The sequence below is a fragment of the Lontra canadensis genome, unplaced genomic scaffold (genome assembly GCF_010015895.1).
Source record: "Lontra canadensis isolate GAN:19392208 unplaced genomic scaffold, GSC_riverotter_1.0 scaffold1192, whole genome shotgun sequence".
NCBI classification, from domain to species: domain Eukaryota; kingdom Metazoa; phylum Chordata; class Mammalia; order Carnivora; family Mustelidae; genus Lontra; species Lontra canadensis.
This window is the reverse complement of record NW_022632176.1, coordinates 1,112-15,478: the sequence shown is the minus strand read 5'-3', so window position 1 is coordinate 15,478 and position 14,367 is coordinate 1,112. Positions and strand designations below refer to the sequence as shown.

General features: G+C 44.0%; 1 protein-coding gene across 1 annotated transcript; it reads left to right on the top strand.

Moving 5' to 3' along the window:
* Window positions 1–942: 942 nt before the first annotated feature.
* LOC116863442 (AF4/FMR2 family member 2-like) lies at window positions 943–11,948 on the top strand (the record flags this gene model as incomplete). Its single annotated transcript, XM_032850892.1, has 6 exons — window positions 943–1,238; window positions 1,982–2,045; window positions 4,718–4,854; window positions 8,988–9,059; window positions 9,388–9,481; window positions 11,896–11,948. Coding segments are annotated over 6 exons (716 nt in total), but the record flags the coding sequence as incomplete, so codon positions are not given.
* Window positions 11,949–14,367: the final 2,419 nt, after the last annotated feature.

Here is a 14,367-nt window from a genome sequence, read left to right as displayed (position 1 = left end):
AATCTATGCCAACACAAACGGGATTGGCAAATCCTGTCAAGGTCAGGGAAGAAGAGACCTGAGGAATGAACCTTGGGAGACATCAACCTTAGACAGATAGCAACTCAGACAAGCAGAAGAAGGAGGAGGTCCCCTGGCAAACATGGTCAGAGGTAGAACAGTCAAGATCACGCCACAATTGCCAGGTAGGGAGGGCCAAGTGTATCGTGGTCTCACGACATATACGGTCACAGAAGCACAAATCATTCCACCTACTTTGTTTCGGCTGGATTCCACTCTTTCCATGGCAGTGACAGTTCAGGGTGAAACCCAGAAGTCTCTTGCCCATTTAGTTTTTGATCTGGTCAAAATGAGCTTTCACCATCTCGAGACTTCAAAATGAGGAGGCATTCATGTGACATTCACTTAGCCAGACATCAGTCAAGACCTCAGTGAACAAAAGGGCAGCTTCAGCTTTGGTTCCAGGATATAAGGCCTGGTTTGCTGCACTGAATTGCAGAGTGACTGGAGTACCTTATTTACCCTAGTGGAAGTTTTTGGGCTGTTCCCTTATCAAAAATATTCATATCAGGGTCACCTCTCTTTCTCTATCCCCCCACCCATGCTCACTCTTGCTGTCTTCATTCTCCTTCCTCCTCTTTCTTGTCTTTCTCTCCCTACCCCCTTCTTCCTCTCCCCACCCACATTTCCTACAAGATCTGCCAGTGGCTGTCTTGTTGAGATAATGAGACTTCTGTAATCATAGCACGGGACTAGCTCCGTGGTTGGTATTATCCTAGAACAAGCGCTGGTGATCTACCAGGGTCACCTGTTTATTCTCAAGCTGTGTGCATTGTTATCTTTCTTTTGTCATGTTTCCTACTGTGCTTGACATTCAAAGCCTATGTGAAAAGATGTTCTAAGAGGCTGAACCTTATGGCAACTGTCTGTCCTTTTCCCCAGGATGGAGACACTCCAAAAAAGACAAGCTCTGCTGCCATCACGGTTACCAACACGGCTATTGCCACTGCCACTGTCACTGCTACTGCCATTGTCACTGCCACTGTCACGGCCACTGCAACTGCCACGGCCACAGCCACTACCACAACCACTACCACAACCATCTCCACCATCACCTCCACAATCACTACGGGCCTCATGGATAGCAGTCACCTGGAGATGGCATCCTGGGCAGCCCTGCCTCTTCTGTCCAGCAGCACCGCCAATGTCCGGAGACCCAAGCTCACTTTTGACGACTCGTATGTTGTTCCCAGATCATCACAGATATGGTGTGGGGGCGGTGCATGGGGATGGGTGCATGCAGGATGGCTTTTTTAGCACCAAAGTAAGACTTCAGCAGCGGCCCCTCATCCCCACACATCCTCTGTCTGCACCAAGAAATGTCTTTGGCCCATTTTGATCATGGAGCTCTGGTACCATTTCCAAAGACAGGTGCTTAATTCTAGGTTGCTTTGACCCCCTTTCTTTCTTTTTTTTTAAATATTTTATTTATTTATTTGACAGAGAGAGAGAGAGAGATCACAAGTAGGCAGAGAGGCAGGCAGAGAGATGGGGGGAAGCAGGCTACCCAGCGAGCACAGAGCCTGATACGGGGCTCGATCCCAGGACTCTGAGATCATGACCTGACCCAAAGGCAGAGGCTTAACCCACTGAGCCATCCAGGTGCCCCTTGGCCCCCTTTCTTATCCATGTCCTCAGATTGAACAGAGCGCCAGCATCAGCTAGGTTCGATGGGGTCCACGGGATGTTCGGACAGTGGAATGATTGGGTTGCAGGGGCCAATAATGGGTCCCATTGGGCCATTACACACTTCACATCCCACTTCTGGGCTTCTTTCAAAGTTGGTTATTCTGCAAATGCTAGCAGTCACCTGCCTTCTCCAAGGCATTGTCTTGGCATGGATTTATAGCAAAACTATTTGTGGTTCTTCCGTCTTTTGGGGAAAAGATGAAACTTTAAGGAGTCTGTTTTGTTTCTTTAGGGTTCACAATGCTGATTATTACATGCAAGAGGCTAAGAAGCTAAAGCACAAAGCTGATGCGCTGGTAGGTTTTTCCCTTCTCGCTGCGTCCCTCCCATTCCGGTATCATGTTTTGAAGGGAAACAAAGAAGTCATCTTATCAATAAGTCCAACTGCCTCATTGCTATGCTGACATAGGCAGATTGGGGCTGATTCATTCCTTACACCAGAATTCCCGAGCTTTTTGCAGCATGTTGCCCTGCCCTTACTCATGTTCTTGCTCTTCTTCCCCTTGCCCTAACTTCTCAACTTAAATGCCACATACTGTTGCGGGCTTTCAAGTGAATTCGAGATGACTTTTGAAACTTCCCTGGAGAAAGTGGGAAATCCCTTTGGTTTCAGTAAATCAAAACTGGTGTAGACAGAGACAAAGTGGTTGACAGCTGGTCAGGTGGCCTCAAAAAATGGCTTTGAGAAACCCAGGTGTGTAGAAAAAAATGCAGCTCCGTGCTGCACTGATTCCATGTTTCCAGGTGAGGCCCACAGTCAGGCTAGGACCCCACACAGAGAAATGAAGTTCTGTCATCCAGAGTTCTGAGGACACATGGCCCTGTTTCCTCCAAGGGTCTTGGCCACTGAGACCAACGATGATCTCAGCATGTTGAGTTGTCTTGATTGCTCCTCCTAATGGGGGTCTCAGCCACATGTCACAATTACTCAGGAAGCTTTAAAATAAACCCAATGCCCAAGCCTCACCCCAGATAGATGGAATCAGAATTTCTGAGATGGGGACCTAGGCATAGATATTAATACTCTCTACTGCCCCCAGAGAAGGGCAGTGCCTCAGTTCAGGGTCCTCACCTCAGTTCAACTCCATTATGTTAAAAAAAGAAAAAAGCCCACTGTCCTCCATCATGGCAGTGTGTCTATCCAGGACTTAGCTGGCTCACAATGTTGGACAGTCATTTTCCCACTGCGGTCCAAATTGCTCAGGTATTGTCTACGGCTAACCTTTCTGTGGCAGGAGCGCTCCTTTGAAAGCTATTGTCCCCTGCTCCTGCAGACAAAAATGACAAGGCAGGCTGGGTACCCGCTCCACTGGAGATGCTGAAGAGACTCATGGGCTCATGGAGTGGGACCATGTAGGAGAGGTTTGGAGGAACAGAAAAATCAGAGTCACAGAGATATATATTTATATAGGGTTAAGAGCCAACATCACTCTGTACCTTCCAGGGCTGTGTTTATGTGTATCCCCAAAATCACTTCTTGTCTAAGCCATTTAGAAAATGCATTTTCATTTGAGGTGTCTCCAACGCCCCTTGAGGGCAAAAGCCAGTTTTGGGGGTAAAGTAAAAAAGTCAGACATTGGAATGGTGCATGACCCTCCAGTCCACAGGGCACGAAGAGATGCTGAGCATACTTTTGGTCTTTATGTTTCGATGGAGGTGTGTGAAAAAAATACCTCAAATAACTCCCACAGGGTTCAGGGGAGAGGTGGTAATGATGGAAACAAAGGTTGAGAGACATTCATTTAGAGGAAGATATCTTTGCTAGGCTCATGTCTGTGCCAGACCCAGAGGCCCTCTGTTGTTTGAACGCCTTGGTTTATGGATGGGGAAACTGAGGCCTGGGACCAGGGTAGGACCTGGCCACAAAGTGGCACAATGACCACGTAATCATCTTTCTGGACTTTTCAGTCTCTCCTTTTGGAAAAAGAGAGGTTTGGTCTAGGAGATCTTTAGGAAACCTTCCTGCTGTGGGTTTTTGAATGAGAAATCACTTTGAAAAATCAAGATGTAAGGAAGAGTTTCCTCACAAGAGAGGCAGTCAGAGCCAGATTACCTAAGGAAATAATCAGGTGAGGCACGAGAAGGAGGAGATAGTTTACATACACACACATAGGTTTTCATAAAATCGCTTTGAACGTTGTTGAAACCAATATTCTTCCATAACAGCTCACAGTGAGGAAACTGCAGAACATTTATTGTAAAAAGAGTCATTTACAACAGTGGTTCTGTAGGACCTGTAACTCATCATTTTATAGTTGTACTTAATCCTTTTCCAGAGACAACTACTCTGCCATTTTGAGAATTGAAACCTTCACAGCTGCAAGAAAATATTTTGATAAAAGGTATACAAGAAAATTAAAATAGCTAAATCTGCATTATATTGGTTCTTTTTACATAAAATCTCATATTAGTGGAATTCTTACATCCAGCTATCAAAAAGTTGAAAACATTAAATACTGTTATAAAATACTCACTATAAAAGTGTCATATATAATATTCATTATACATAAAAAAGAAATCAGTATGTCTGAGTCAGTTTAATCATGACCATTATCGGGGTTAAAACCTTTTGCAATAAAATTTTACTAAACTAAAATATTTAGTGGTGCTATATTTTTTGGCTTTTTGACACACTATTTCAGGCCATCATTTACAATGAAAGTGATATGATTCTTGTCAACAGTCACACCAGAAGCTTCACATTTTTCATGACAATAGCATCAATTTGTTACTCCTCCCCTGGGGATGGGGTTGATGTGATCACAAAGACTGTATAGGGAAGTTGCCCATGAGTCTCATGAAAAGCAGAGTTTCAGGGCAAGGTCTGCCCATAGGATGTTCCAAGGCCCTGTCTAGTCAATTCCCTGGGGGGAGGGGTGCAAAATGGCCCTGGAGTTGAGACCTGCTCCTTTACCTGGGGGGGAGAAAAGAGGCAATATGCTGTTAACGAGTCATCTTCTTGTTTCAGTTTGAGAAATTTGGCAAAGCCGTGAATTATGCCGACGCAGCCTTGTCCTTCACTGAATGTGGCAATGCGATGGAGCGTGACCCTCTAGAAGCCAAGTCTCCCTATACCATGTACTCTGAGACCGTGGAGCTCCTCAGGTTAATGGCCTCTCTGCAGCAATCTTCCTAAGCTCATCTCAGTCGTAATTAGAAGCTGCTATGTTTTTTTAAAACTATCATTTCCTCCTACTAATGGTTTGTCTTACGCATCTTCTTCTTAGAAGTCATCGTAATTAGTTCTTGCCATTTTATTAATGTCATGGAAATTTATAATTGATGGACACTGCTTTTATAAATTATCCCCTTCAGAGGTTGTAACATGAGTGTTATAATTTGCAATATTCATAAAATTAAAATGGAAACGTAGTGGGTGGAAGTAAAGTATAATAATTTCACCATTTGGTATTGACACTGGCCTTTTCAAAGTGCAGTTTTATAATTCAAGGAAGGTGGCGCTATCAAGATTTCTGTTATAAACCATGGTTTTCTCAGAATTTCTGCGTTGGGTTGTTAAAAAGGAGGGGCCACTGTTCCTACACAAAGTTGGCTTGAGGGCAGCAGGTATGCATGAACTTCCCCTGTGTCTGTAACTTCAAGGAAACAGACAAGGTGGTAGGAGGGGGAGGGGTAAAGATTAGAAGATGCGAATAGGAACCAGTATATTAACTGCACAGATTATTGGTCTCATTTGCATTTGAAATGAAATTTCCTGGCCTGCCCTTGATCTTGGTGGAATAAAATTTGTGAGTAATCAGAAAAATTCCTGGAAGAAGCGGAAAGAGAAGAAATGCCCACTGTTGTATTTTCCAGCAATGTGCAGATATTTGTAAAATAATTGAAAAGCACCATCATTTGCTAGACGGACTAAATAATTGCTTTTGTTTGAGTGAGCAGTTCCTCACCTGATAAGTCCTTTCTATTCAGGTCACCTCTGGCTTGATTAATTGATAATGCCAGGCCTCGCTTTTACTGGTACAAATCGGAGACCCTTGTAATTAAACCTCCAGACAAACATTGAACACACTGAGCATGCATATTTATCCAGCAAAGTCTTCCAAAAGATCAAAAGAATGCACAGTATTATTTTAAAAAAAAAACCAACTGTGCTTCCATAGAATCAGAAGAGGAAGTTCAAGTCACTAAAGTAGGGGTTTATGAGGAAAGCAGCCTCACCTTGCCAGGCAACCACCTTTGGCTTTCTTCTGTTCAGAGAAGCATGTAAGGCATCTATCTCTCAGACTTGCTTTCTGCTCTGTAAAAGCCACCACCGCCATTCTGTAGCTTTTAACAGGAAATTGATTTCTCAGTGTATTCGAGGCCACCAGTGATTTTCAAAGACGCACAGGATGAAATTTCTGGCAAAAATTAAAAGTCAAGGGGCAGCATTAGTGAACAAACACAGAGAAAATTCATGTTCTCTATCCATCCAAACATGCAAACTTTTTTTAAAGGCACTTTTTAAATTAGTAGGAAAGTTAAAAAATACTAATACCTAGTGTTTAGATACACACATGCATACACGCGCCAAATAATGGTGACCTAGGCCTCACCTTTGCTGGGGGAATAGAAACTGATCATTATAAAGTGAGGGAAATTTGGCATTATGGAGGAAAACCTTTACAAATGAGCATTCATATCTTTTCAGCCAGTAATTCAACTTCTGGAAATGTGAATTTCCTGTACTGAAAAAAGTAATTGTGAGAGTAGAGCGAGTTATCTGTATGGTGTTAAGTTTGGCATATATTATAGCACACAATTAGAAGCAAACCAAATAATCAATCACAGAAGAGTAAGTAATTACACTGTAGTACACTCAACAGAATTCTTTGCAGCCAGTGAATATCAGCCACGATGGAGACTATATAACTGCAGAATTATATACACACCACATTTCTGGCCATGAAAAGCATGTTTCTGCCTATAGACCATGCGGGAAGGGAAATGAGATCCCAGCTGCAGTAGGGTGAAATGATGGGTGTTTCCCATCTCTCTATATTTTTCTTTTTTCTTCATTTTCTTTTAGGAAAACACATGCTTTCTTAAAGATACAAAAGCAGAGCATCATATTTCATTTCTGGTAAAAATGCAGTGCGAGTCTTGGAGTAACATTTATTCCCATTAGAAAACACTTCTTTTTCCATTATTATTTACAGGGGAGAATGTATGGACGTTCACTTTAGAGTCAATAGTTTGAAACTTTATCTTAATTGTTGATTCCCTAGCAGTTGTAAGAAATGATCAGGAAAGCTCCTCTGGCCCCGCGCCCAGTTTCCCCCAACAGTATCACAAACAAGATAGTGACATTGACAAAATCCATGGACTTCTTTCAGAGTTTCACATGCACCCCTTCGTGTGCCCTCTGTTTACATGTACAGATTTCGCATTTTCTGTAGAGCATGTGTGGGTATATATATGGGAGTGTATATATATATATTCATATGTATATGTATATATAAATATACATATATATATTTAAGCAAATTTCAGTTGGGAATAAAATGGGCTAAAACAATTTAGGTCTTCTGGTCCCTTGAGGCAACTGAAGTTCCATGAGCCACTCACTTCAAAAGTTGTTGCAATTAGAGGGTAACTAATATGAACATGGTTTTTAGTGACATAATATGTGGTGGAGAGATTTTTATCACTCTCTGGCAGTATGCTGGCCACAGAGAGAGCCCAGTTTTCTTCCTTCAAGCAATTATAGCAGCTCTGAGCCCTGGGAATATGCAGTAGAAATGTATTTGTGCAAACAAGTGGGACATCACAATGACTTGACATTTCAGTGATCCAACTGTCAAAGACAGTTTGATTTATTACATAATAAAAATCCTTTCGCTTAATATGGCAACAGAAGAGACCCACACCCAGTTCACAGGTCCTTTTGCTGGAAAATATTCCTTCATAGCAGTGGAGCTATAACCAGGAGACAGGGTGCCTGGTCTTAGGGGGCAAGCCCTGGGGCACCTGGTGTTCTGGGGAGGCTGTTAAAAATGGGGAGTCCATGGTGCAGGCTCTCCATCACCTTCTCATAAATAAGAATGAGCCCAGGCTGCCTGCACACTTCCAGCTTCCTTTTGCAATGCTGAACTCACTTACTTATTCCTCCACAGGTACCTGTGAAATTGCATTAAAGCTCAATGATTTTATTCAATGAATTGATTTTCAAGAGTCTAAATGCCCAGAATGGAATGTGCTCAGCTAGAAGAAAAAAATGAGAACCGTTCCACCTTTGATCACCCCAATGTGGAACGGTAACAATTAAAGAGAATGGAAAGACAAAATATACAAGCACCATAAATGAAAGGCTCTTAGACCGGCAAATGCTGTGAAATTGACCTTCCTCTTAAAAAAAATAAAACCACTTTCTATAGGAATATCTTCAAAACATGAGCCATTAGAAAAGACCTTTTTTAACTGTGTGATTGTGGGCTCCCCATGCCTATGTCAGACAGAGTCGTGTATTATTTACCTTGTCTGTCATGAACTCAACTGAGACGGACACCTGTGGCCGCCTATCATCGCAGACCAGTCATGCTGGTTAGCTAGAGTGCTCCTCAGGACGGTCTGTGGCCAGCATGGTTTTTGTTTGTTTTTATTTAAATTTCAGTTAGTTAACATACAGTGTTCTATCAGGTGTATGATACAGTGATTCAGCACTTCCATGCTTTCCCCCGGTCCTCATCGCAACAGGTGCACTCCTTAATCCCCATCACCTGGTTCCCCCCGCTCTCCCACACCTACCCAAGTCACCACCAGTTTGTTCTCTAGAGTTGAGTCTGTTTCTGAATTTGTCTCCCTTTTTTTCTGCCTTTGCTTGTTTGTTTTGTTTCTTCAATTCCACATATGAGTGAGATCATGCGGTATTTGTCCTCCGCTGACTGATTTAGTTCACTTAGCGTGACACGCTCTAGTTCCATCCACATCGTCGCCGATGGCGAGCATTCGTTCTTTTTGAGGATTTTGCCACACTATGGTGGTTCCACAGCACTGCCCTAGAAGGTGGGCTCCACATTTAGCTGACCTCTCCAGGGCTGACTTCTGTACGCCACTCTTTGGATCATCACTTCACACGTGTTTCCAGGAACGCATGTTCCTGCCCACCTGACCTACATTTTCCTCCCACCCCGAGCAAATGTGGCACTAAAGCGTTCAGGTGATGGGAATAGCAATGACTTCTAGACTCTCTGAAGGGTCGTGCGGATGGCACTTGAGCTTGTCCTTTCTCTTCAAAGGTACGCGATGAGACTGAAGAACTTTGCAAGCCCCTTGGCTTCGGATGGGGACAAAAAGCTGGCGGTATTATGGTAAGTCTCACAGAGGTTGCGAGCAAGCAGCTGAAATGTCACAGAAGGATTTGAAAACTCCAAATCGACTTAAGCTGCTTACCCCAGATCATTATTCTTGTTTTCCATTAAACTATTAAAGGATAACTAATGGATTTCTTCAGTCGCTGACTAAACATTTACTCTCCTAATTTATACCCTTATCAAGATGGGATTTTAATGCTTACCCCTTCTCTTTGAAGCATTTTCCTTTTTTTACTTCTGGCTCTCAGTAACTATAAGGGAGGGAACACAGCCTGTGACTCAGCATTTTTGTTGCATTAACATAATCCTTTCCTCCTTGCCACAGCTACAGGTGTTTATCACTTCTCTACTTGCGGATGTTCAAGCTGAAGAAGGACCATGCTATGAAGTACTCCAGATCACTGATGGAATATTTTAAGGTAATCCTTATTTTGTATAATTTATAAGTACCGGGTGGACAAAATCACTAATGAGACATGGCAAGCATGTGATTAAATGTCAAGGTTGTTGCTGCAACAGGCTTAGCCTCTGTCATCCCAGCCGGCCATGGCCCTCCTGCCTCTCTCCCTCGGGGCCCAGCAGAGAGCTCACCTCTGATTTGATTCCTGGGAGAGAAGGTGCAGTAGTGCGATCCCTTGATTACCTTCTGGACTGGCCAAATGACCCTTGACATCTTCCTGGTTGCAATCAGGGGAGTGATGCTGCCTTCTTCCCCACCCTGCATGGTAGGGACACACGAGGGGACACAGGTTGTGTCCGTGGTCATGGCCTGTCTCCTGTGAAGTGAGCAGCCAGCCCAGAAATGTCTTAACAGTGGGAGAAGTCGCTGCAGCCACCCTGGGCTCTAGGGGGATAGCCATTCCCGTAGGAGCCCTTTAGCCATGGGTAGCCTTGGAGGGCAGTGGTTGCACTTGAAAACTAGTGATCAAAATTAATTAATTAATTGATTAATTAAATAATAAAATAAAACAAAACAATTGATTGCTCTGGTTACCAAAATTAACTAGCACACAAACAAATAAATAAATCCATGGTCTAGGGAACTGGAGATTTTAGTTCACAAGCAAAAAAGGAAGGGAAGGGAAAGGAAAGCAAAGGGAAGGGAAGGAAAGGAAAAAGAAAGAAAAAGAAAAGAGAGGAAGGAAGGAAGGCATTTATCTGCAAAAGAATGCCAAAATTTAGGACTGAGCCCAGATAAAAACTGGCCACTGACTGGCTTCATGGTCTCCGAAGCTTCTGCTTCATTTGCAGCACGCCCCCCAAATGGTCATGATTTAGATTTGAGAAGGCTCAAGGCTCCTGTTGGTCATGTCTTAAAGGAAAAGGATGATTATTTATTATTATCATTATTATTATTATTTCTGCCATGTGCATGAGACTGCTTAGCTAAATTGCACCAAAACAGTTGTCCGAGATGAATTGAACCATGACCTTCACATTGGTCTCCCAAGTGCAGTAAGTGGCATAGGGCATGGCTGTAGGAGCACGCCGACTGGGCTGGGGAAAAGAGCACGTCCACCAGCTACTTCCTGGTGTGGTCACAATTCCATGAAGCTGGTGCTCATGTAGGGGTGATGCATCAAATACAACAGTTGCCCATCGCCCCCTCTACATCTCCGCTCTCCACCTGTGCCACAGAAAGGTGGCTCTCGAACCTGAGTGGGCATCTGGAGGCCCTGGGGAGCTCATGAACCCTGAGTCCATGGTCCCATTCTCAGAGTCTGCTACTGGAGGTCTGGGACAGGGCTGCAGAGCTGGCATGTGTAACGAGTTCCCAGGGGATCCTGCTGCCACTGCTGGTCTTGGGCTTATGCTTAGAGAGCCACAGCTCTAGTATCTATCCTCTTTGGCCTGTTCTTTGTGGTGTTCAGGGCACGGTAAAAATGCCAAACATATGTTGAATAACTCACTCTTCTGGCAGCGTGCTGAGCTGCTTTTAGATGAAAAACTGGAGTTTGCAGAACACAACTTAGATGCAGGTCTCCCTCCACGTGCCAGAGAAGTGTTGCCAGCCTGGGCTCCTGAAAATGCCTGACTCTCCCTAGCACCTCATTTGCAAATGGGGCTGGGCCGCAACCCAAGAGGCAGGGAGGAACATAACCTTGATCTTTGCCAGAGAAGGCCAGCCTGAGTCAGGCGGGGGGTTGGAGGGCTAGTCCTGTGCACTTTGGGCTCTGACCCAGTAATGTCATTGTGGAGAGCTGGACCACTGTCCTAATGTGGCGGTGCTGAATGCTCTAAAGGTGTGTGGCCCCCTCAAATGCAGGAGGCCCATTTTTGAAACCAGCCCAGTTCCATTCAGAGGGACAAAGAATCCTCAGTGGTCCATGGCAATGCACCCCCGGATCAGTGGCATTGCTAAACTGGGATTTGCCGGTCGCTCTGCTCAGTCCTGGCCCATTCCTGAGAAGTCAGAAATTACAGCCCACGTTGCATCCCAGGAAAAAGTTTGCCATGGGAGCTAAAGGTGAAAGGCTTGCCAGTACTCTGAAGAGCTTGTTTTGCAGAATAAATTTCAGATGAGGATAATTAAGCCACTTCTTGGAGAACTGAGTCTGATTTCACTGGGCCTTTTAGTATATAAGATCTTTCATCAAGTGACTTGCATGGTCCTGATTGGAGCCCGCTAATTATCCTACCCAGCTATTTTCATCGAGTGTGCGTCGTGGTGTGCTGACGTGCACTTAACATCCCAGCTCTGCGAACAGAACAGGAGGCATCCCGAAACGCTGCAATCAATATTAATGTACTCAAAATCACACTTCCATCTGTTTCTGAATTAATAAAACACAAAATAGATGTCCTTATTTCCCTCTCTCTCTCTCTTTTTTAGCAAAATGCCTCAAAAGTCGCTCAGATACCATCTCCCTGGGTAGGCAATGGAAAGTAAGTATCTTACGAAGATTGCTTTTTCAGAAACTCAGCAATTTAAGAGACCCCCCCCCAATATTTTGTATCAACAACTCAGGAGCGAAGGTCAGTCCTGACACTAGAGTGATTTTTGTGCACACGAAATTCTGGTCCAGTTTCAGCTAAGGGCAAGACAGAAAAGTTTAATGGGATGTAATTCCAAATTTCTTCAACTATTTGATCTTTAAGCCAAATTATGGCCATAAAAATATCTGTTAATGAGATGGCAAGCACCGTGCCATTTCAAGGGAGGCAGGGTAAAGTTAACTCCACGGCAGTGATTTTTCAATGATTCACTTGATAATGAAAGACCGATGAAATATTCATTGATACATACTAAGTGCCATTTAATAAAACCAAAGGCATAATAGTGTTGAGAATGTGAAGGCACTTAGTCAGCCAATTATCTGAGCTTTCATGGTGATCTTTATGTTAATACTAAAACACCCTGACCTAAAATACATAAAGCATCCACTCTACTGCTGATCTAAGGCTCAGCGGAATCCCCCAGTCTCTCCTCTGCTCAGAGTTGGAAGAGCACCCACTGGGTTCTGGGGCTGTCCCAAGCTCCCAGGGGGACTCAGGGAGGGGCAGGGCTGGTGGGTGGGGCACAGGGGTCCCTTCCCAACACTGAGCATGTTCCTCCAGCTCTAAAAGGAAAGAGCTGGACCCCTTGGCATCTGAGGCCCCTGCAAAGAGCCGTTCCTGCTAAGAGGAAGATTTGGAAGACCAGTTCTGTCCCTGCAGCGACCTGGCTCCATGCCTGCCCTTCTGTGCTTGAGCATCAGTGTTCCTTCTGATTCCAGTTCCTCCCTCACCACCCCAGGCCCACTTGCCACCACCACTGGGAAGGGAAACTCTGTGACTGCGGATCCAGGGTTTGACAAAGAGCTGCTTTTTCCATTTCTCATTGTTTCAAAATTCTTATGTCTCTGGTTCATACATTTTCTTCCAGAGTATGATAGTATCCTTTTGCCACTTTATAAATATCTACAAAGCGAATTCTCCAAGCAGTGGAACAGGAACTCTACTTCGATATCATAAAAATATTCAGAGTGAGGGAAGAGACCCATTAAAAACTCTGCATTATCTCAATTACTGTATTGAAAGGAAGTACCCTTTAAATTGTTGTTAAGTCTTACTTTTATGTTGTTGAACTAAAGCAAAAGAATGCTTCTTGCTAGAAGTTGAGAAAATAAAAATAACCATTGAAAGGCCCAGGGAAAGCTATTTTCTCTGAGCACAGAGTAGAGTGAGGGCAAGTTCAGGTAAGCAACCATTAAATGATTTCTGGGATTTTTTTTTTTCTTTTAATTCTGAAACGAAAGAACTAGAATGCATCCTAAGCTTGTGAAGTCACATTAAAAGCCTCCTGAAAGGATGTTTTAGGCAGCTTCTGTGTGAAGAAAGCTCACTCCCTTTGGTGGGCCAGAAAGATTTTGAATGAAGTAACTCCAAAGGGTCACCCAGGGGTTGCCTCTCATTCATTCAACAAACAACTCAGATACATTTCCACATGAGAGGCACACCTGACTCTGATGGGATCCCTGTACTCCAGAAGCACACAGTCCAGTGGAGGGAGGTGACAGATGTGTACAAAGGTCTATGGGAGCCCAAGAGAAAACAAGCTTGGTCTTCCCTGGATGGTCATGGAGGGCATCTTCTATACAAGCAAGACCATAGCCTGCTTGCCCCAACACATGAGTGTGGCTGGCACCACACAGGGCTCCAACAGGCACCTTCCAGGGGCAGCAACCCCTGACCATGAGGGCTGGGGGAGAAAATTGCAAAGAAGCAGTTGGAAGGAGAAGAACAATCTGCTTAGTACTGAACATGGATTGGCAGACTTTTTCTGAGGCTTAGATGTAATATCTGAGCACCATGTTTGGCACATAGTAACTTTACCATTTGAGCTGGAAAGCATACACTGTCCCACCCCTAGAACTTCCACAGCACTTGGCGTATACTTCGTCTTGGGCACTTATTCTAGCTTGTCAGAAACTCATGGGTCTTCTCCCCTACTAGACCATTCGTTCTTCCTAATAAGGGGCTATTCATTATTTCATTTACCACCTATTTGCTGAGTGTGTACTATGGATGAGACACTCTGCCAGGCACTTGACAGACACACCCCCATCCTTGTACTATATGTTGTGCTCCTACCCTCTCCAGAGCCTCTTCTATGTAGTGGATACTAAATAATGACAGAGGGATGGTTGGAAGACAGTTCATTCATTTATTTAACTAACATTCATTAAGTATGTAGTATGTGCACCAGGCACTGTTCTAGATTCTGGGTATAGACATAGACAGAAATCCCTGCCTTCCTTGAGGTCACCTTCTGTTAGAAGAAACAGAAAAAACTATGAGTTTTGCCAAATGGTGGTAAAGGTCA